Source organism: Eublepharis macularius, chromosome 3 (genome assembly GCF_028583425.1).
Source record: "Eublepharis macularius isolate TG4126 chromosome 3, MPM_Emac_v1.0, whole genome shotgun sequence".
Taxonomy (NCBI): domain Eukaryota; kingdom Metazoa; phylum Chordata; class Lepidosauria; order Squamata; family Eublepharidae; genus Eublepharis; species Eublepharis macularius.
This window is the reverse complement of record NC_072792.1, coordinates 100,422,043-100,436,879: the sequence shown is the minus strand read 5'-3', so window position 1 is coordinate 100,436,879 and position 14,837 is coordinate 100,422,043. Positions and strand designations below refer to the sequence as shown.

Here is a 14,837-nt window from a genome sequence, read left to right as displayed (position 1 = left end):
CTGGGATTAAAGGTAACAGCTCTTAAATTTTAACTCATAATTATACAACCTTTATGATCTTACCTAACAAAATGAAATTCACACGCATTTTTAAAGCTTATTCTCTCTCCCATGCTTAAGAAATCCAACAATGCAATTTACAAAACATATGATTAGCTAAATTTGTTGCAAGTCAACAAGTAGTTCTCTGTGTCTGAAATTCTGTTTCTTCACTTTGCAGACTTGCTCACATATTCCAGAGTATTTTTCCTGCAATCCACAACTGGTAAACTGCCAACAAATGCATAATATGATGACACTAATTGTCACAGTCTTTCATGGTTAACAGTGAAAATAGAGAATACAAATGTTAACATCAAGAATGAATGTCTCCGTGTCCAAGATCCAGGGGGATACTTGCAGGAGACAAAGGCACTCATGCGAGAGGAGGATTTGTAATTTCTGCAGATTTACCAGAAATTCAGAAGGTTTCTCAGGGGATGTAGCAGAAAGGGTGCCACAAGAAGGCTTCTGCTTACACTTCTCTACATCTAATCCAATAGTTGGGGGAATTTGGAACATTACATGTTTGTGTTAAAAAAAAAACACCCACTTACTTACACAGCATACACCAAGTGATGTGCATATTAATTGGACTGTGTGAAACAGGCTACCACTTTCTTCTGTTGCAGGAGTAAGTTTGGTTGAACTTGGGAGGGATGCACACAGAGTGGGACAGCCTTCAGGAATACCAACGCCATCTATGGGAGCACTATGAGTTTTCTAACCCCATTCTAATCCTGGAATTGCAGTCAAAACATACAAATCTTTTTTCAAGTACCTCAATTCAGCCATAATTGCAACGTTTAGATAATCACAGAATGTGGGGGAGAATTCAAGTTTCACAGGACAAAACTACAAAACCCTCCATCCTAATAAGGTTTTCACAGATGTTGCCCACATTTGAATGCAGGAAATTCATCAGGTTTGGCCCTTGTGTGCAATTTTTTGTTTTACCTTACAAATCATTTCCAGGATATCTCTTGTTGTGTCCCCTGGGTGGATTACAGTCAAAGCTGATTGGTTATTTGGTAGGCAGTACCAGGATGGTGTGAAGTACTCATGAACCCAGATGTCTGAGGCAGGATTATGTGGATGAACAGTGGTCACTGTCACTTCTTTCTCTCTCTGAATAAAAAGATGCAATTATTTTTAAAACTTTTGGTCATATACCACCCATCCATTTCTCTGTTAATTACAAATACAAAGAAACTAAATATGGCATTGTTTACTATGCAGTTAAACCACAGTTTATTTTGAGGGTGGGCAAACTGATTGTCCTAAGACTGAATTTAACCCAATGAGAGCTGTCAGCTGGTCTGCCTGTTGCTATCTTGTCCCTCCCCTGACCTCTGTTCCCTAGGATTAGAAGTCACTTCTATGCTTGCAGCACTCTCACTGGGCAGCAGGAGAAACCTGCTTGCAAGGGAGATTGTGATCATTGGACTGACCTTGGAACTTTAGCTCAGGGGCAATATGTGCCTTAATAAGCCTACAACCAGTTATAAATCAAAGATGATAGCATGGTGCTCAATTTAAAGCTAAACGGTGAAAGAAGATGAAGGTAACAAAGTCCCCATGGATCTGGCAGAGTTACGATTGCTAATACCAGACAGTAAACCTCAATATTAATTTCAAACATCCTTTGTTTTTGTAGATTTAAGTTGGAGTCGGAGGGAACATTTCTAGCAAGTGTCAGATACATAAAATTCCCATTAGATATGAATGCAATCATACAGTTAAAATCCCATTTGCTTAGAAATAACATCCCTGAAACTGACTTAATGGTGTTTCATACAAAAGCTTCCTGTAGGGAATTAGAGGCATTAGTAGGATGTAAGCATAACTGGCAAAACATAAGTGTACACACTGATCAAGTACAGAGAGAGTAGTGTGCTTTTGTGTCCTCATCACCTCAAATTTGTAGTGGTTCATTTGAAAAACTTTCCCACAAATATTTAAAATACTAAATTTCTCCTTACTGTTCTCAATCTGAATTACATGTCATATTGCCATGTCACTACCTGCTGAGGTATTTGGTCAAGTCTGACACTGCTGTACAAGAAATATTTAGCAACAGGCTGAGAACAAAATTATGACAAAATACCTTCCTGTTCCAAGAAGAAAAACCACACTGATTTGGGCAGAAAAAATACAGCTAAGGGATGGGACACACTGTGCTTGCTGAAAGGTTTCAGACATAGTGAAATTTAAGAGGGCCTTGAGTTGAAGTCACTGTTCAGAGCAAGATGTAAACAGATGGACAACAGCAGTGGCCAACGGTTGGAGTAGCATAGTGTAGGAACATGTACACCTGAAGCTGCCTTAGATCATTGGTCCATCAAGGTTACTACTCTACTCTACTCTAACTGGTAGTAGCTCTCCAGGAGCTCAGGTTGAGGTTTTTCACATTACCTATGTGATCCTTTCAGTTGGAGATGCTGTAACTAAGCCTGGGACCTTCTGCATACCACTGAGTCATCGCCCTCACTAATGTGGGAGGAGAAAGCTACATGTACCTACAAAATAGATACTCTGTTCCCAATTCTCCACTTGTGGTGCAATTAGGATTACTCAATGACAATTAAAAGATGGCAAGAAAGGATTTTGGTTATAAGAGAGTGCTGAAAAGACACCAGAGTGGTGATACGTTCTAAGCGTGCTCTGTTTTCAAGGCTGCACCTGCTCTACAGTGTTTTATATTCAGTAAATATACAGTTCAGAACAATGATTTCCCTCCCCTACTTCCTCCTCCTCAATCCTCACTGACAGAAGAGAAAGAAAGGAGCAATTCTGTGCTCTTCTCCCTCTCCACAGCAGCCTCTCAACCTGCAGCTACAAGTTTATTCACAGGACCCGTATAGCAATTAGCCCTGGGGCTATTACGACCCTGAGAATAAATTTTCCTGTAGTTAGAATGGACTCCAGGGGAAAGAAGATGTGAGAAAGATCTACAATCATTGCATCTTTAGACCATGGGATCTAACTCCGTCTTTTCTTGACTCTGCTAAAATCCAACTATTAAGTGCAGATATTTTTAACTGTCATTAAGGGTTGAAAATGGGAAGTGATTTAACACTAGTATAATAGAAGCTCAAATACACTAACAGTACTATCCTGTGCTGAGTTACTCCAGTCTAAGCACACTGATTTCAATGGGCTTAGACTGGAGTAACTCAGCATACAATTGTGCTGTAAGAGCACAAAGAAAGAAAACACAAAGCAGTCCAAAAGGATGCCAACATGAACAAACAACTTAGTCAAGGAGGATTTTAAAAGTCTAATAAAAACACCATGTTTAAAAGTTTTCTAAAGGCACATATCTAGTTGAAGCCACAATGCTAAACCAGATAGAAAATCAGTCTAGCCTTGCAAGACAAAGCCAATGTTTTTATATTGGCTTAGGTATTCTTATTAGGAATTCCAAATTCATATTTGTGGCAATTAAGGCAAGTTCTGGTTGCAGAATTCATGACTGTTGTAGCAATTTCCTAGGTTTTTTCCTAAGAAGTTATAGTTCTAATAGTCTTCATAAATAAAGATTTGGCCCTCTGTACTTCCATCTGCCTTTAATGGAACCAGAATCCTGCCCACTAACCATGAAGCACTGGTCTTGTTCATCCCAATGCCAGTGAATATTTGAGGGTTTGCATTTCTGCGGTACAATGGGAGGTGGGCTGTTCTGTATCTCATGCTTGGCTCTGTTTCAAAGGACCTAATATCTGGCACAGCTTCACTGCCACATTATTTACTCCTCCTATCAAGATTTTGCTTCTCTCTGCTTTGTCCTAAAGTGATGGACTTCATTCTAAAAACAGCTAATTGGAATCCTTTGTGTAAATTAATGACTTCCTCTTTTTACCTGGATTTCTGGTATAGTGTCATCAAATATTCCTTCTAAAGATTTCTTCACAGAATCCGTTCCTTCACCAAATACCTGCAGAAAATAAAAAGAGGTATTTTAGAATACAATAGGATGACGCAAATGTATTCTAAATTTGGAAATATCTTGTGCTGCATGATGAAGTATTCTGAAGGAAATTACCATATCAATTAAAATTGAATAACGTTCTTTCCTAGCTAGAAAAATAGTCAGATGCAACTATTTATATGGTCTGTTGAGACAAGTTCCTCATGTCTGACATAAACCAGGACCTAATAAAACACATAAAGAGAAATTTGGAGAAAGAATTCAAATGAGAACTGGAGGAATGTCAGGCAGGTGATCAGTTCTCTTAGAAGTAATTTGTGAGATCTAATCAAATTCTAAGCACATCTTTAATAGCTTATAAAGAAGTAGCTTTCAACTAATAACAACCTCCACCCACGCATATATTCTATGTGGACATCATGTTAAGCCAGTTACCAAGACCTGTTACACTGAGTTCTTGTATTGGTTAAAAAGTCTGATTTCAGAGATGTACAAATAAACTACATCAGTGTTAAAACTGGCATTCATATCGAATTAATAGTTCCTCCACCAAAAATATTCCCCAATCCAGTTATTGAGGCTTCAGAGCGTATACATTATAATAACCTCAAGATGGAATGGAAAAGTTCATTTAAATTAAAAAAGAGTTCTTTAAATGAACTTTTCCATTCTATCTTGAGGTTATTATAATGTATATGCTCCGAGGCCTCAATAACTGGATTGGGGAATATTTTCAGTTTATATAAAGTGTCAGTTTAAAGCTCAACCACTAACTTCTTTTCTATCCCCACACATCCATGCTTACTTTCTGGGGTGGTACAGGTTAACTCAAATTTGCATGTTTTTTAATGTAAAATGGAGTGCAGTTAGTTTTCCTAGCCAATGTTTCTCCTTATTTGCTAGGAGCAGCTCAAGGCAGCACTTCCCTTAGCCAATCACCTTCTTCCTCTGAAGGTTTGGTGTGGAAGAGAGGGTGAATTGCTGGGACACCATTATAATTTTAGAGTCTCTTGTGTCAAGAGTATCAAATAGCACAAGGCCATGTTGATCAAGAGAATGTTCCCATATTTCATCTTACCAAAATCAGCGTGATTAACCCTATATTTAGCTGATTTAAAAGCTAGTTGTAGAGGGAGAAGAATGGAAGAACCTAGATAGGCATAGATTAAATTAATTATCATTACTTCTTTGAAGGCAGACAGAAAGCATGGGTGAACCTGGAAGCCTCCCTCCACTGAATCACCATTGTAGTCTACAGTACTTAGAAGCAGAAAGATGGTCTCCCTCAAACACTGCACCAAAGTTTTATTGATATTTTATCATGTATTTCTAAAGCTAAGATAGGAAGCCAAATACTTCAGGAACTAAGACACCACATTTTATAACGTGGATAGATTCCTACTGCCTTATACTAATTGCCTGCAGATCCTATGATTAAATTAATTACATATACTTGCTTACCTTGAGTGGTTTCAAAGATATTATTGGCTGAAAAATAGTAAAGAGTCCTGTAGCACCTTTAAGACTAACCAAGTTTATTGTAGCATAAGCTTTCAAGAACCACAGCTCTACTTGTCAGATGCATCTTGTATTTTGCAACCAGACTAGCACGGCTAACTCCTCTGGATCTGTTAGCTGAAAGTTTCTGATTTTGTTGCACTTATGAGTTTGGTTAAAGAAAATAAAAAATAGTTGTATTGTTCTAATTGTTAAAATGTTTGGTGAAAAAAATTCTTAACTTTCATTTGTGTGAACATTTGCTTCCTAAATTAGCCTCATAGAATCCATACAGTAGAGGTTACATCAACGCAATTTAGAACCGTCTTCCTTCCAGGGACTACCTGATTAATGCTTGGTCTCCCTTGCTTTTTCTTTGAAGTAGTGTCCAGACCCCAAAGGGATGAAAACCGGCTTCTTCGTTTGCTTGCTGATCGCGACATAGCCTGTGTTCTTCTCCTGACACCAGATTCACCTGTGCGAGCTGCCACCTGCCAGGTGCCATAAAACTTATAAATCCAATGCCACAAAAATATCTAACAGAACTGCTTCACCAGGGGCATTTTTAAGACCACCCATTAAATAATTAGACATTTTAAAGTGTTTGCATAAACACTTCATTGGTAGTTTCATTCTACCAATCGGCTACTTTGCTCTGCTCCATAAAACATACACCATCAATTTGTAACTCTTTTTTTGGAGTACTTAGAGTTAAATTATAACACCTATAGGTGAGAATAGTACTGTCATCGGGGGGCGGGGGGCGGGGATCCTGTTCAATATTAATTACATTACACAATCGATACTCTTACATTAGATGGATTTTGCAAGCAATAACATGTTGTCATTCCCATAAAGCATAATATGATATTGACATTAGTTGCCCTTCTCAGGTTGGCTAGCTATTTCAGTAAACAAAACACGTATGTGAACAAAGAAATCTAGATATATTCTTTGCAGAAATTCCCAGTTATACTTTCTCATGAACTCCAAATTAGCATGGATGTTTTTCTCCAATTATGTAACACAAATCTCAAGTGGAACTATCTGATTGCCCAGGTACTTTTCTTCAGTGAAGGTAAGAAGAATGATAAGGAAGAAAGGAAGGAAGGAAGACCTCCATACCTACCTACTTTTACAGGAGTATAACTCTGAAACTTTATATGGTAGACTGCGTTCTACCATATAAACACTGTATAAGCATGTATTAAGGTTTGTTAGCTAAAACAGAAAACCTTGGACCAAGCTCTTTCTGTCTCCTATAGTGATGTAGCTGGGTGATTTGTATTACTATACTGAGAACAAATACAACAAATAATGACAGAGATTTCTGTTGTGTTTACTAATCTTCAGTGGAAAAGCTAGTTGTACATTGTTTCTAGAACAATAAGGGCCCTTTCTCTTTAAAAGAGTTAAGAGGCTGGCTAACAAAATGTCAAATATATTTCATTTAATATTTCAATTTTCTCCTAATTTAGGGTAATATGCTGAGACAAGACTTTAACTTTTGACTTTGAAATAAGATATCCTTTTTTGGATCTACCATAGCTGTGGAACATGATGGAACAGCTACAGCATTTCTGCCAGCATGCAGTGTCCATCTGTAAAAAAAGTTTAAATAATAAAATAATAAATATTAGAAATTACCACTGGCAAGACACATGAGGCCCCAAACAACCCAAGTATCTGCATGACCCAAGCAGACAGCTACTGACACAGTACATCACTAGGGAATTCTGTTGACAAACTGCTAAGACAGGTAAAAAAGACAGGTTTAAAAAGACAGGCAAAGTCTTCCTTTAAAAAGCAGCATGTTAGCTTTTATAATAATGGGCGGCTGTGAAATGTACTCCACCTTTTTAAAAAGTCTTTTTGAGAAGTTAATCTTTTATTTAACTTTGTATCTCAAGATGCAAAAGAAGTCTAAAGACAGAGGGAAGAATCTGCCACAGAAGTTAAGAGTTCAGCATTTTGCTAATATAGGAGCAGAGGCCAAGACTGCACTTGACCCTCTGAAACAGAGGTTGTACAGCAACAGAACTCCCTTCATCATCTTATAAAAGCATCAAACAATTTCTGTTTCAGCAACAGTGACCTCTGGCATCAGCTTAATCTCACCAGTGCATGAAAGGAAGACACTGAAAAGATTCCAAGACGACCCATTGCGTCTTTTGTTGGGCGACTTGCAAATGCAAGCAACGTCTTTGGATTTGGCAGTTCTCCTCCTTGAAGGCTAGCTAAATAACACCGATATCGGAAGAGATCCATCTGGAATTGTTCCAGGTTTTGCTCCCAAACAAAGATCTAGGAAACAACAGCAATAGATGAGTGGGATGAGGACAAAAAGATCACAAACTAAACGTAGATAAACAAGATTACATTAAATTACATCTTCTATTGTCTATATTGTAATCCTAGGGAAGAAAAGTGATTAAATTTTTTAAATTGGATCAAAATAAAAGGTCATCCCAAGACACATATTAGTTAGATACAATATGAAGATTAAAATCATGGTTTTGATTTTGAACCCTCAGAACCTAACTTTTATGCAAACACAATAAGACACCACATAGCAAAAAATTTCCAGACAAATAGAAGCAAAACCCAATAAAGTCTTTCATTTTATAAATTAAAATACACTGGAGGATATGATAACATCTCTTAGCTGTAGAGTTTCACTGTGTGTCTGTTTGTCTGACTGGAACATACTGCTAGTAGGGAAGACTTTCAGAGATCTAAAAATTCTCTATGAAGCAGTCTTTAGTTAGAATTCTAGCTACACTGGTAAAAGGAATTGCAGTTCAGTAAAGAGGATTCTCTGTGTTATTTTCCCTCGCATATATTACCATTGTAATGACAATACAGATACTTGTCATGACAATTGTCTTTGGCTGAAAATTGTCCTCATCAAGACATAAGTAGCAGAGGATAACCAAAGACCTATCTGTTTCTTGCTTATCGAGCTCTGAAAACTACCATGCATATCAAAAGTGCATGCAATACAGTTTAGAAGGCTCCAAAGGCTAGTTAGCTCTGTCCTGGCTAGTTAACACCATCCTTCAAGTAGGAACTCTTGGAAATCTAAATTTATTTTATACAAGTGAGGAAATACCTGATCAAGAATGGTTTTTTTCTTCTTGGAGTCTCGAACAGAGGATAAGCTGAGGAAATGCATTTCCCCCATTTTCTTCATCTTTTCATCCATGTCTATCTTCTGCTCCAGTTTTTTAATCTCTGTTTTCAACAGTTTGACAGTATCCTCTTTGTGATGTTGCCGTGCTACTGCTGTTGCACAAGCGGAATGAACTGCTGTGATCCAGTTCTCAAGTTCTGTTTGGCTAGAGGTCTGAAATGAAAGAAGAGACAGAAATCCTCTAGATTAACACAAATGCCAATATCTTTAGATGAAAGAGCCTCTGGTATTCTTAATCTCATTTACAGAAAATGACTTCTACTCTCCTTGTGTGTTTAATTTCTCCTGTTTAATTTGGAACCCAGTTTTCAGCCACAGCATCAAACCTAACAACTATATAATGTTAGCCAGCAATTGTGCCTCTCTGGCCAATCATTCTGCAATCCTACAATAATATGCAGCTCCTCCATGAAAACAATGATTCAGACTACAACATCCTTAAGAAAGTCAGAATGCATGCCTGTATACTTTTATAGCATGAGTGTGTAACAGTTAATAAACTACTTAACGAATGTGTTGTCTATTGCTGTTGTAACAATAATAAAATATATAGCACTTTTCTACTGAGAAAGATTATAATCATTAATTATTATTATATCTTCACCTTTGAGAAGCTACTGATGCTTTACAGCTGAAAAATGAGGTATATAAAGAATGGAATACCTCACATAAAAGAGAAAAATGACGTAAAGAAATGTCATGAGTATGAAGCACAAACCTACAAATTCTGCTTGCCTAACAGTGCTAACAAGTAGGTTTCTAAAAAGGGGAAATAGAGGCTATAGAGAGTGGGTTTGCTACACAGAAAAAAAAAATCACGTCCCTAATTCTAGTATAAGGTGGAGGTTCTTTAAGTCCCCTGAGTAATAGAAAATAGGAATAAAACAGGATTGTAAATGAGTGAAACTGAGCATCAAGAGCTGACCATCCATTAATGCCCACATAGCCTGTTTTTTCTCACAGCACATTATGGGATTGTCGCATAAAATGACGAAAACTTCACTAGATAAAGAATTAATCTCCATACATCATCCTTTTGCCCATGTTTTCCATTTGTATAACATCTGCTGTAAATTCTTATAAAACCTGGTACCATTCATATAAAGGAATGGAAATTGAGTGATCTGATGCATTTAAACTAAGATATAAAACTAAAGCTCATTAAATATATAATGTGTCATGCAGAAATCAGTTTTAATGAAGTCTAGGCATGTCAGAGATGCACGTTTTTGGCCCCTGGCTCGCAGCCTGTGGGTTTGCATCAGCTGGCCCATGGACCCAGGATGATACCAGGATGTGGTTTAGTGTATCTTTGTTTTATCTGGGTTTTTTAATTTAAATTATATTTTGGTGTTTTTATTATTGTATTTTATAAGTTTTTATAATTCAGTCCTTATGTTGATATAGGGACATAAGCCTGTGCCAAAAATAAAAAAAGAGGGGAATGCTGTGATGTCACTTATAATTTAAGTGACATTGATAGCAGTCTTACTTGAAAATCCAGAATGTTTAAGGCAAGTGCAAAAAAAAATAAACCAACTCCACAACTCTGAAAGATGTAAAAGGAGGGTAGATATTTGAAGAACCATACCTAAATTGATTCTAACGATTGGGGATTGACTGCTAATAACAACAACAACAACATTTGATTTATATACCACCCTTCAGGACAACTTACTGCCCATTCAGAGCGGTTTACAAAGTATGTTATTATTATCCCCACAACAAATACCCTGTGAGGTGGGTGGGGCTGAGAGAACTCCTAGAAGCTGTGACTGACCCAAGATCTCCCAGCTGGCTTCAAGTGGAGGAGTGGGGGATCAAACTCAGGGCCAAGCTACAAGTGACGAATGACACTTGAACGGCAAGTGTATTTCTCCCTGTTCACTTGCTCTCCACTCAATCCACTTGCCGTTCAAGTGTCATTCGTCACTTGTAGCTTGGCCCTGAGTTCTCCAGATTAGAGTCCCGTGCTCTTAACAACTACACCGAACTGGCTGTCAAGAATAAGTTGAGTGTGTGAAAAAGCATGAAGTATTAGAGGTATCTTATTTTGATATGTGAGCTGAGAATTCTAGGAATATCACATTTTAAAAAACTCTTTTCTTGCATAAATTAGAACAATCCTGATTCATAATTGTATGAAGCATACTGGGAATGAAAGTCAAATTATTTTTTTTTTTGAAAAATTTTTTATTGGGTTAGAATCCATTATTTTTACATTACATTCAATTTTCCCCGATTTTCCATTTCTAACCCCCTCCCTTTCCCCCCCTTTTACTGACTTCCAACAGCTTTCCAACCCTTTGTCCCTTTCCCCTTACTTCTATTAGATTCCTCTATCTAAAACAAATATATATTCTCCTTTATTCTAAGCAGTACATCCTTAACTATTTTTAATATTCTATACCCAAACTGTAAGTCCTTATTTCCATCTTGGATAAACAATTTATCCCAATTTCTATAATTCAAATATTTCTATAGATCATAAACCATGTAAATCATACATTCATTTAAGTCAAACAATTTAACTTATGCTCCATATATTGCTCATTCTGTCTTCTTATAATAATTCAATATAACTCTCATCATATAGTCAATCAATTTGACTCATCTTTACCTTCAGACATTCAGTTTGGTGCATTATACAGATCTTACCAAAGAAAGAAAATATTACTGGTTACTCAATCCTTATATTTAATCCTTATGGTTAGTTATTTTCTATCAATGTTCTATTTATTAGCCTTCATATATCTATATATATATCCATCTATTAATCTAACTGCTTATAGATTCACTTTTATCTCTTCTCCCCCCCGGTAAAGTCACCCTCCTCTACACTTTATTATACTTCAGTAGTTCTCAAACTGCCACAGTTTTCCTCCCACCTCCCATTTCTTCTCCAAATATTGTTTCAGCTTCTCCCAGTCTGTGTTAAACTGCCCTGAGTCCAGATTTCTCAATTTTCTTGTCATCTTGTCCATTTCAGCCATATACAGCAATTTGTAAATCCAGTCTTCAATGGTTGGCACTTCTTGTATTTTCCATTTTTGCGCATACAAAAGTCTAGCCGCTGTCGTCATATAAAATATCAATGTCCTATGATGGGCTGGAATTCCCTCCATTCCCAAGTTTAGTAGCAGGAGTTCTGGGTTCTTATTAATTTGAAATTGTAAAATTTCACTCATTTCCCTTATTATTTCCCCCCAGTACTGCCTAGCTACCTCACACGACCACCACATATGATAGAGGGAGCCCTCATGCTTCCTACATTTCCAGCATTTATTAGAAGTATTCAAATTCCCTAGCGCAATCTTCTTTGGTGTCATGTACCAACGATAGATCATTTTGTAAATGTTCTCTTTAATGCTAGTACATGTCGTTGTCTTCATTGTAGTCTTCCACAAGTATTCCCATGCCTCCATTGTTATTTCTTTGTTAAAATTTATAGCCCATTTCACCATTTGTGTTTTAACTGTCTCATCCTCAGTATACCATTTCAACAGTACTTGGTATACCTTAGATATTCTTTTCTTATCTTCTTTAAGAAGGGTCTGCTCTAGTTCCGAATTCTCTATTCGTATACCTCCCTTTACAGAGTCCGAATTATATAAGTCTCTGATCTGTCTATACTGGAACCAATCGTAATAAGGTGATAATTCCTCTTGCGTCTTTATTCTGAGTTTAGATACTTCAATTCTAGTTATTTCTTTGTAAGTTAAACATTGTTGTTCATTATCAACAGCTCTCGGGTCTATCACCTCATATGGAACTACCCACAAAGGAGTTCCTTCTTGTAGATAAATTCTGTACTTCTTCCAGATTGTATATAGACTTCTCCGTATGAAATGATGCAGGAACATCGAGTTGACCTTTACTTTATCGTGCCATAGGTATGCGTGCCATCCAAATATTTTTTTGTATCCCTCTAGGGCTAGTAATTTCTTGTTCTTTAATGTCATCCACTCTTTCAGCCACACTAGGCAGATTGCATCATGATAGAGTCTCAGATTGGGCAGTTGCATTCCGCCTCTTTCCTTTGCGTCTTGTAAAACTTTCATTTTCACTCGAGGCTTCTTGCCTGCCCATACAAAATCTGATAATTTCCTCTGCCATTTTTCAAATTGTTTAGAGTCTCTGATGATTGGTATTGTCTGTAGCAAAAACATTACTCTTGGTAACACATTCATCTTAACTGCTGCAATCCTACCCAACCATGACAAATTCAGCCTATTCCATTTAATCAAGTCTCTCTCTATCTGAATCCATAGTTTTTCATAATTGTTTTTAAATAAGTCTATATTCTTTGCCGTCAGTTCAATTCCCAAATATTTCACCTTGCTTGTTACTTCACAGTCCGTTATTTCCATTAACAATTGTTGTTTCTGCTTAGTCATGTTTTTACATAATATCTTTGATTTCTTTTTGTTAATATAGAAACCTGCCAAGTCTCCAAACTCCTTGATCTTATCAATCACTCTTGGCATGTTCTCCAATGGGTCCTCTACAATTAACATTATATCATCCGCAAATGCTCTGACCTTGTATGAATAGTCCTTAATTTTTATTCCTCGAATTTCCTCGTCTTGTCGTATTTGTATCATCAGGATCTCCAATACTAAAATGAACAACAGTGGAGACAACGGGCAACCTTGTCTTGTTCCTTTACTAATGGTCAATTTCTTAGTCAGTTCATCATTCACCACAATTGCTGCAGTCTGGTCTCTGTAAATTTCCTTAATTGCTCTGATGAATCTTTCTCCCAGTTGTAGCTTTTCCATAGTGGCAAACATAAAGTCCCAGTTTAAATTGTCAAACGCCTTTTCAGCATCAACAAAGAAGAAACCAACCTCCTTGTCACAACGCTTGTCATAATATTCAATAGCATCAATCACTGTCCTTAAATTGTCTCTGATTTGTCTGTCTGGCAAAAAGCCTGCTTGTTCCTCCTCTATGACTTCCGAGAGCCACCCCTTCAATCTCTCCGCCAATATCTTCGCAAAGATTTTATAGTCATTATTAAGTAACGATATAGGTCTGTAATTTTTCACATTAGTCAGGTCTTGGCCCTCTTTTGGGATCAATGATATGTTCGCCTCCAACCAAGTGTCTGGAATCCTTTGATCCCTTAAAACTCCATTGATCACCTCCTTTAGGAATGGTGCCAGCTCATTGGCCATTGTCTTATAAAATTTAGCCGTAAGTCCATCTGGCCCTGGCGCCTTTCCTAGATTTGCAGATTGTATTGCCTTACTTATTTCCTCATCCGTTACTTCACTGTTCAATTTGTTTCTCCAAACTTCCGAGATTTCTGGAAGTTTCATTTTCTCCAAATATGACGCTATTGATTCTTTGTTTACTTCTTTCTTATTATACAGCTTAGCGTAGAATTTATAAAAGGCTCTACTAATGGTAGTCTGTTCCAAATACGTTTTGTTATCTTCACAGATTTTGTTTATTGTTTTCTTTTCCCTTCTCTTCTTCAATTGCCATGCCAGGTACTTCCCAGGTTTATTTGCACCCTCAAACGCTTTCTGATTCAGCCTTTTAAGATTCCACTCCAGTTCTTTATTACTCATTGCTGTTAGCTGTTCTTGAAGTATTTTAATTTCCTGATATAATTTCTTTTTCCCTGGTCTCTTTTTTAGCTGTATTTCTTTGGCTTTTATTTTCTCCTCAATCTCTAGTCTCTTCTCCTCTTTCTTCTTTCTTGCTCTACCATTTAAGTCCATTAGTATGCCCCTTATGACCGCCTTATAAGCATCCCAAACTTTATCAGTTGGTACTTCTTTATTCACGTTGTATTGTATAAAAAACTTTGTCTCTCTTCTCAGTGTTTCCATGTTCTCTCTTTCCTGTAGCAAGTCCTCATTTATTCTCCATGCTTTCCTTTTTCTCCTTCTCCCTAATTTCCACATAATTGGGTTGTGGTCTGAGCCTACCATCGGCATTATTTCTACCTCCTTAGTCCATAACGCCAAGTCTTTTGAGGCCCAGATCATATCAATTCTTGATAATGTAGAGTGCCTTGCAGAATAGAAAGTAAACTGTCTACTTTTAGGATATTCTCTTCTCCATACATCTTCAAGAGTCTCTTGTTGAATCAGCTCAAAAAAGAGCTTTGGTAGTAATCCTCTTTTCTTTTGTGCCATTGTGGTCTTTTTATCCAGTTCCAAG

The 14,837-nt window shown here is 37.1% G+C and overlaps 1 protein-coding gene across 3 annotated transcripts in view; it reads right to left on the bottom strand.

Annotated features, from left to right (window-relative positions):
- The window catches only part of TIAM1 (TIAM Rac1 associated GEF 1), a 116,003-nt gene that overhangs the window by 60,500 nt on the left and 40,666 nt on the right, over window positions 1-14,837 (bottom strand). For all 3 annotated transcript variants that reach the window (XM_054974621.1, XM_054974619.1, XM_054974622.1), the window contains 5 exons: window positions 8,580-8,813; window positions 7,586-7,771; window positions 5,812-5,958; window positions 3,902-3,976; window positions 997-1,167 (listed from right to left, as the gene is read on the bottom strand). In XM_054974621.1, the coding sequence (XP_054830596.1) occupies window positions 997-1,167; window positions 3,902-3,976; window positions 5,812-5,958; window positions 7,586-7,771; window positions 8,580-8,813 (813 nt within the window). The remainder of the gene's footprint in view (window positions 1-996; window positions 1,168-3,901; window positions 3,977-5,811; window positions 5,959-7,585; window positions 7,772-8,579; window positions 8,814-14,837) is intronic.